This window comes from Myotis brandtii, unplaced genomic scaffold (assembly GCF_000412655.1).
Source record: "Myotis brandtii unplaced genomic scaffold, ASM41265v1 scaffold344, whole genome shotgun sequence".
Lineage (NCBI taxonomy): Eukaryota > Metazoa > Chordata > Mammalia > Chiroptera > Vespertilionidae > Myotis > Myotis brandtii.
The window spans coordinates 2,969,342-2,978,408 of NW_005363247.1; the positions used below are offsets into that span (position 1 = coordinate 2,969,342).

Below are 9,067 nucleotides of genomic sequence, written 5' to 3' on the forward strand. Positions count from 1 at the left end.
TTTAAAATACCTTAACTAATAAAAAAATTTTAAAAAAAAAAGACACCAAAATAAAGAATAAGCTGAATAAGCTTAAGAACAGTGAACAGAGCAGCTTACCTTATCTGAATGGGAAGTGCTCAGGTAGAAAAAGGAGTTAGCAAATGAGAAACGTAGGTGGTAGTAAAAGTGTGGAGAACTGCCTAAACCGGTTTGGCTCAGTGGATAGAGCGTCGGCCTGCAGACTGAAAGGTCCCAGGTTCGATTCCGGTCAAGGGCATGTACCTGGGTTGCGGGCAAATCCCCGGTAGGAGATGTGCAGGAGGCAGCTGATCGGTGTTTCTCTCTCATCGATGTTTCTGACTCTCTGTCTCTCTCCCTTCCTCTCTGTAAAAAATCACTAAAATATATTTTAAAAAAAAAAAGTGTGGAGAACATTCAATAAAAATCAAAGGAATCTGAAGTTTATACAGTGTATAATAAGGAGCCACCAAAGGTTCATAAGCATTTAACAATATGGGGAAAGGATTTGAGAAAGATGAATGTACAGGGTAAACTAGAAATGAAGAAACCACTTAGAAAATTCCAGATATGAAATAAGATTCTCCAACCAAGATAATAACAATGGCAACAAATGAAAGAGACATTATAAAGGAAAAACAGATAAAAGCTAGGTAACTAAAACAAACAGCAGCAACAAAAGATAAATGTGGAAAAGAGAGCCAAAGAGCTGCAAAAAAGCCACCTTTCTCATTGTGTTGAGTGTCAGACCCATACTATCCTAACAGCAATCTCCCCTTGTATCATTATAAATAACTAGAGGCATGATGCACAAAATTCGTGCATGGGGCGGGGAGTTCCCTCAGCCCAGCCTGCACCCTCTCCAATCGGGGACCCCTCGGGGGATGTCCGACTGCCGGTTTAAGCCCTAAATCGGCAGTCGGACATCCCTCTCACAATCCAGGACTGCTGGCTACTAACCACTTGACTGCCTGCCTGCCTGCCTAATTGCCCCTAACCGCTTCTGCCTGCCAGCCTGATTGCCCCCTAACCACTCCCCTGCCAGCCTAATAGATGCCTAACTGCTCCCCTGCTGGCCCAATCGCCCCCAACTGCCCTCCCCTGCCAGCCTGGTTGCCCCTAACTAACCGCCCCTGCGCTTGGTTGCCCCACGCAGCCTGCTGTTTGGTCATTACTGTTACTGTGACAGCATCCCAGACAACTTGCACATTCCTTTATTATTAGTATAGATTCCAAGCCTTAAAGTTGACATTTTCCCCCATTAGTGTGTCAATATCACACATCAATTATGTTGTTTGCACCAGAGAAATTAAGTTGAGACTATGTTTATGAACATACTCAAATTAAAAGACAAATAACACCCCCCCAATTGAAAAAAGAATGAGTGGTCAAAAAATATAGTAAGAACTGTTTAAATCCTGTAGTTCAAAAAATTTTAATTATGTAAATAAAAAATAAGCCCCTCCATAGGAATGTATTTTTACATTTAAAATACTATTCATTTTATATGAAAAAGGAGTTTCTAAAAAGATGTTAGTACTATTCAATTTTATTGTAGCACTGAACTGAAGTGTTTAAAATAGTTTCATATTTCTAAAACTAGTTAAGTTAAAATACTTATTTAGAAATGTATTTTTTAGCCAACTGTCAAAAATGCAAATCATTTTAACAGAAAAAATATACTATGTTTTAAAGTCTATCATTACCTTTAATTCATGATAATCTATTGCTTCATCTTTGTCCGTGTCAAATAGTTCAAAAGCATCTTTAATTTCTTGTTTCTGTTCTTCAGAGAGTTCTCTTCTTTTTTTCCTCTTTGTTTTGTCTACAAGTTCACTTCTATAAAATGAAAACAGTCTAATTAGTCCACTTAATTCCTATTCTCCTATGCCTCTACAGTCTAGATGATTAAAATAAGATTTCAAAAATGCAACCATAAATCTTAGCCAGTGAATAACTTTCTAAATTTCTTTAAAGGATATATTTTGAGAAAAAAAATTTCCTTATATGAGTAAAAGCCCTACTTATTGCAGAGTTGAAGCTGCTATAAATTTGCACTTCCCAAAACTGAGAAATGTTACAGGTTATTTAAAAAAAAAAAATGAGGACCTGGCTTTGTATTTATTCCCACTAATATTACTGTGGAAGAAGAACTGTGAATAAAAAACATTGCTTCATATCAGAAACCCCAACAAAAAACAAAGCATCCATACTTATTATTCACATCAATCTACAAAACATTTTTTAAAAGAAAATTAAATTTGTAATTGACTCTCACTATGTATCTGATTTACTTTTGACAGTGTTTTATAAATAAGATATCAAAATTATTACCAAAAAGACATAATTTTTCAATTAACTTACAAAGTACGATGGCATTGTAGATTAGAAATGTTTTCAGATTACATATTTCCAACAGGGTGGCACTTCATAATTTCTTTGGTCGGTATTAACAAATCAGCCAAAATACTGAGTCCAAACAGATCACGATTATCAAACGCCTAAAAAGTATCTATTTGTGCCAATTCTATATAATGTGAAGTCAATGGTCTTATAAATCTCAACATTTAAATTTACATTTAATTTCTCACAAACTCTGGGGGGAAAAAATGTTTAAGGAAATTTATTTTAAAGGCTAGAAATGTCTTCCTTAAGAGATGTTGACCCAAATGGGACTTCAACACTTGTATAAATGTTGGAACAGAAAATTGTATAAAACCTTAAAATGTAAAACCCAGTTGATTTTACTACAACAGGCTACCTATTTGCATTTGAAGTTTTGTCCTCTAAAAATCTACCCCCAAAAAAGACGGGGGGAGGGGGGGGGGGGGGGGGGGGGGGGGGGGGGGGGGGGGGGGGGGGGGGGGGGGGGAGGGCGGGGGGGCTGCCATCGTGCGTTCACCAGAGGCTGCGCCCAAGCCTGACCATCCCGCGGTCAGTCCTTCCCTTCCCACGGCTCCCAACGGCCCGGTCCAGAACCGACCCAACGGACCCCATCCAAGGCACCACGTTACCCGTGAGCACAACACAGCACCTCTTCCAAAGTGGGGTGACTACATCGTTATTTTTAAAGTAACATATCTAGATGAGGCTGGGGGAGCGGGCAGCACCTCTCCCAAAGTGGGGTGACTACATCGTTATTTTTAAAGTAACATCCAGATGAGGTTGGGGGACAGGGCAACCGAGGATTAGACGTGGAACTCAATGTGGGGTCAAGAAACTAAGAAATTTAGGTGATGCGGGTCTCCAGGCACACGGTCCGGCAGGACCCCAGGTGCGCGGCAAGGGGGAGTTTTGTGTTATTTCCAAAATTTACAGTAGCTACGTCATGAGCAGCGCGGTGGCGGTCGGGGCCGGAAACCGGGAAGGAGGAACTGAATCCAGGGATGCTCCACGGCCTGATTTCCCGCGGAAACAACGCGGGAGAAACCTCGCGCGACTTCACCGCCTCCGTGCAAAGAATACGGCCCATCGTTTCGGCGGCTCCAAGCCCCACGCGTGGACAGGTGTGACTACCTCCGCAGAAATGCACGGGCCTCGGCACCTGCGGCCCCCGGGGCCCCCGGGGTGAGGGGTCCGGCCCGGAGGAGGGGCCGAGGTTCCTTTTCCTCGACCCAAATGCATCCCTTCCTCGCCTCGGCCCCCAACGGCCTCCCCTCCACACCCGCCCTGGAGCCCGCTGCCGGGGTGTGGAGAGCATCGCCGCCGCCTCGTTACCGACCTCAGAGCTAAACTCATTTTCTCTCCGGACACAGACGTCCCTCTCAAGAACGACTTTTACCCCTACTCAAGGTAGCACGACTCCCACCAGCCGCTCAACAGACACCCACAATCTCAGCGGCCTCGAGGACCGCCCTCGAGACGGCCACTTCTGGGCTAAGATTGGTTGACATCGCGACTGCCCCGCCGCTGTGGCGGAAGCGTCTCCAGGCTTCTTCTCTCATTGGGCGTACTTCGCGTCAATCAAAGGAACCTCTCGGCCGGTACATTGGCCCGCAGTGTTTTCCCCGAATCCTTTGCGGAGCAGGAATCTGCGTCCTCGCGTGGCGATGGGGCGGGGGGCGGGGGGCGGACCTCGCCTCGCGGGAGGAAGCTCGGGCCTGGGGGCAAGTGTGGGGAGGCCGGGCCCAGGCTCAGGGCGAAGGGGAGGGAGGGGGGCCGACCTCCGGGTAGCAGGGGAGGGCGGCTGAGGAAACAGCCTGCGGAATTTACTTCCACCTTCCAGACCAGCCCAGTGGCTCTGAGGCAGGTGCCGGGGGTTGTATGTATTTGGATAATCACTGGTTGCATTATTAGCCCATTAGTGAAGCTGGACCCAACCCGCCCTTCTCGCCTCTCCTCCTCGGAAGGGATTTGTTCGCTCTGGTCCTCTGTTCCAGTGCTGTCAGCTGCTTATACGCATGATGTACCGGGGGCCTCGCCCTCCATCCGTCTTCCAGGCCTCCACTACCCAGCCAAGTTTTGTGGAGCTCCCTTGGTATTTAAAATGTGTCTACTTGTTTATCTCGCCTACTAGACAGTAAGGCTGGAGCCCTAACCCAACAGGACTGGCATCCTTAAAAGCAGAGGTAAAGATTGACAGATTTTACCGTATGAAAATGAGACATTTCTGTATGGCAAAGACTACATTAAGCGAAGTAAACAAGCACACAAATTAAAAGCATGGGATTGGAGATAACTATGTTAAATGATGACAGGATCTTCTATTTGTGATGGATAACTGTCTCTTCACATACTTCCGAACAACACCACACAAATGACTTTCAGGTCCCAAGAGAGAAAATGTAACTTTACCAGTATAATCTGATGGTATAAATTAGCGTTGCTAGTTGGGGAATTACCAGAGATTATCTGTCTGCTGATGTAATTCAGTATGAAGTACACAACCTACATCATTTAACCAAGAATGTTTAACTTGAACTTAATTAAACAATAATACCTAATTTGCCTTTTATAGGAAATGTAGGAGATAAAAAAGCACTTAAAAAAAAAAAAAGACACCACAAGGAAACAATCACACAAATCCAGAAAGTAACACATTCTATAGTAGATAATTGTCCATTCTCTACAATAAGTCAGTGCATGGATAAAGAGACTAGACTAGATTAAAAAGGACTTGAAAGATGGTACAGCCAGATAGATGCCTATGACTTAGGAGATAAAGAATCCACTTAAAAACAAAACAAAAACACCACAAGGCCCCCATGTCCATTCCTGGCCCCAGACCTCAAACCCAGAATCCAATCATCTATTGAGGTCCCAAACCTGCTTCCAAGGCCCAGAAATCCCTGTGAGGTCCAGACCTCCATCCCAGGACCCAGACCAACATCCGGGTCCCAGAATTTCATGACAAGGCCCAGATATCCATTCCGGAGCCCAAGCCTCAAACCCAGAATCCAGTCCTCTATCGGGGGCCTAGACCTCCATCCATGGCCCAGACCTCCATTCCATGACCAAGAGACCCAGCCTATGACCTAGATGTCCAGCCTGCGACCCAGACCTCCACCCAGGACCCAGATGTCCATGTCACGACCCAACACACCATCCGGGACTCAGCCTTCCATCCCTGGCCCAGATCTCCATCCAGAGCTTAGACCTTCATGCCAGGGGCCAAAACTTGATTCAGGGACCCTAACCGCAAACCCCAAATCCAGTCCTGTATCGTATGCCCAGATCTACATCCAGGGCCCATAACTCCTTCATAGGCTCAGGCCTACATCTGGGTCCGAGACTTTCAGGCCAAGCCCAGAAGTCCATCCTGGAGTTCAGACCACCAACCCAGAATCCAGTCCTGTATCAGAGGCCCAGACCTCCATCCGGGGTTCTGACCAATATCCAGGTCCCAGACATTCATGCCAAGGCCCATTTGTCCACTCTGAGGCCAAGAATTCAAACGGAGAATCCAGTCCTGTATTCGGGGCCTAGACCTCCATCCATGGTCCAGACTTCCATTCAATGACACATAGGCCCAGCATACGAACCAGACCTCCACCTGGGGCCCAGATGTCCAACCCACAACCAAGCCCTCTCTCTGAGACACAACCTTCCATTCAAGGCACAGACATGCATGCCAGGACCCAGACCTCCATTAGGGGCCTAGACCTTCATGACAGGGCCCAGAACTCGATCCAGGGACCCTATCCTCGAACCCAGAATACAATCCTGTATCGGGTGCCCAGACTTCCATCCAGGGCTCTGACCTACATCCGGGTCCCAGACATTCATGCCAAAACCCAGATGTCCATTCAGGTGGCCCAGACCTCTAACCCACAAACCAGTCCTCTATCAGGGGCCCAGACCTCCATCCAGGGTTCTGACTAACATCTGGGTCCCAGACATTCATGCCAAGGCCCAGATGTCCATTCTGGATCCCAGATTTCAAACCCATAATCCAGTCCTATATCAAGTGCCTAAACTTCCATCCGGGACCCATTCCTCCATCAGTGGCTCAGGCCAACAACCAGGTTCCAGACCTTAAGGCTGGTCCAGAATTCCATACCGGGGTTCAGCCCTCAAACCCAAAATCCAGTCCTGTATCAGGGGTCCCACACCTCCATCCGGGGCCCATTCCTCTATCAGGTGCTCTCACCTACATCCTGGTCCCAGACATTAATGCCAAAGGCCCAGATTTCCATTCCAGGGCCGAAATATCGAACACAGAATCCACTACTGTATCATGGGCCAGCCCTCCATCCATGACCCAGACTTCCATTCCATGACCCAGAGGTCCAGCCTATGACCCTGATGTCCAATCTATGACCCAGAAGTCCACCCAGGGTCCAGATGTCCACCCCGTGACCCAACCCTCCCTCTGGGACACAGCCTTCCATCGCCGGTCCAGGCTTCCATCCCAGGGCCCAGAACTCCATCCAGGACCTAGACCTTCAGCCAGTGCCCAGAACTCGATATGGGTACCCTATCCTCGAACCCAGAATCCAGTCCTGTATCGGGTGCCCCTCAGGCCTACATCTGGGTCCCAGACATTCAGACCGGGCCAAGAAGTACATCCCGAGGCTCAGACATGGAACCAAGAATCCAGTCCTGTATCAGAGGCCCGGACCTCCATCCAGGGCTCTGATCAACTTGCGGGTCCCAGACTTTCAGCAAGGCGCCAAAAGTCCATCCCGCAGCTCAGACCTCTAAGCCAAAATCCAGTCCTGTATCAGGAGCCTGGACCTCCATCGGGGGCTCTGACCAACATCCGGGTCCCAGATATTCATAACAAGGCCCGAATGTCCATTCTGGGGCCCAGACCTGGAACCCAGAATCCAGTCCTGTATCGGGTTTCCAGACCTCTATCCGGGGCCCATTCCTCCTTCCGTGGCTCTAACCTACATCCTGGTGCCAGACTTTCAGCCCGGGCCAAGAAGTACATTCCAGGGCTGAGACCTTGAACCCAGAATCCAGTCCTGTATCAGGGGCCTGGACCTCCATCGGGGGCTCTGACCAACATCCGGGTCCCAGACATTCATGCCAAGGCCCAGATGTCCATTCCAGGGCCCAGATCTCAAACCCATAATCCAGTCTTGTATCTGGTGCCTAAACCTCCATCCAGGACCCATTCCTCCATTAGGGGCTCAGGCCTACATCCGGGTTCCAGACCTTAAGGCTGGCCCAGAAGTCCATGCCGGGGTTCAGCCCTCAAACCCAAAATCCAGTCCTATATCAGGGGCCCGGACCTCCATCTGGGGGTTCTGACCAACATCCGGGTCCCAGACATTCATACCAAGGCCCTAATGTCAATTCTGGGGCCCAGACCTGGAACCCATACTCCAGTCCTGTATCAGGAGTCCAGACCTCCACCTGGGGCCCCTACCTCCATCAGGTGCTAGACCTACATCCCAGTGCTATACCTTCATTGAGATGCCAAAAGTCCATCCCGGGGCTCAGCCCTCAAACCCAGAATCCAGTACTATATCAGTGGCCCAGACCTTATCCAGGGGGTTGACCAACATCCGAGTCCCAGACATTCATACCAAGGCCCAGATGTCCATTCTGGGGCCCAGAACTCAAACCCAGAATCCACTTCTGTATCATGGGCCAGCCCTCCATCCATGACCCAGACTTCCATTCCATGACCCAGAGGTCCAGCCTATGACCCTGATGTCCAATCTATGACCCAGAAGTCCACCCAGGGTCCAGATGTCCACCCCGTGACCCAACCCTCCCTCTGGGACACAGCCTTCCATCGCCGGTCCAGGCTTCCATCCCAGGGCCCAGAACTCCATCCAGGACCTAGACCTTCAGCCAGTGCCCAGAACTCGATATGGGTACCCTATCCTCGAACCCAGAATCCAGTCCTGTATCGGGTGCCCCTCAGGCCTACATCCGGGGCCCATTCCTCTATCCGGGGCTCAGGCCTACATCTGGGTCCCAGACATTCAGACGGGGCCAAGAAGTACATCCTGAGCCTCAGACATGGAACCCAGAATCCAGTCATGTATCAGGGGCCCGTACTCCATCAGGTACAGGTCCCAGACTTTCAGCAAGTCACCAGAAGTCATTCCCGCAGCTCAGACCTCGAAGCCAGAATCCAGTCCTGTATCAGGTACCCAGACCTCTATCCCGGGTCCATACCTCCAACCGGGGCTCTGACCTACATCCGGGTCCCAGACCTTCAGGCTGGGCAAAGAAGTACATCCCAGGGCTGAGACCTTGGGCAAACAGAAGGCAGGAGAGTATTCAAACTGCAATCCAGTTCTGATACCTGGGAAGGGAGAGCAGGAAGGAAAGAGGACTGGGTAGGAAAAGCTCAGAGTGGAATGCAATTGTGAGAAAATCTTAGACCAAGGAGGATCCCCAGAATAAAAATTGCCCTGTAGAGGAGTCCTATCCTGGGCAGGAATAGCCAAGCTCTAGCATCTAAACTGTACTTGGTCATTGGCTGGGTGCAACCCAAGGTAAGTGTGACCTTAGCATGAGCGGGTTTGAAGGTGTGGCAGCTGGAAGGTGTTAGCTATGCTCCTCACAGTTGTTTCTCTTAAAGCAGCAGTTCTCAACCTGTGGGTCGCAACCCCTTTGGCGGTCGAACGACCCTTTCACAGGGGTCGCCTAAGACCATCCTGCA

General features: G+C 49.0%; 1 protein-coding gene and 1 long non-coding RNA gene across 2 annotated transcripts in view; one reads left to right on the top strand and one right to left on the bottom strand.

Moving 5' to 3' along the window:
- CETN3 (centrin, EF-hand protein, 3) overlaps positions 1-3,861 on the bottom strand; it is a 27,456-nt gene extending 23,595 nt beyond the window's left edge. Inside the window, exons 1-2 of the mRNA XM_005871493.2 lie at positions 3,722-3,861; positions 1,707-1,839 (exon numbers count right to left, since the gene is read on the bottom strand). Of these exons, the coding sequence (XP_005871555.1) occupies positions 1,707-1,839; positions 3,722-3,738 (150 nt within the window). The 5' untranslated portion in view covers positions 3,739-3,861. The remainder of the gene's footprint in view (positions 1-1,706; positions 1,840-3,721) is intronic.
- Positions 3,862-3,891: 30 nt separating this feature from the next.
- Positions 3,892-4,688, top strand: LOC106726992. Its single transcript, XR_001363148.1, has 2 exons — positions 3,892-3,983; positions 4,297-4,688. It is a non-coding gene; the product is annotated as an uncharacterized LOC106726992 (long non-coding RNA).
- The last annotated feature ends 4,379 nt before the right edge of the window (positions 4,689-9,067 follow it).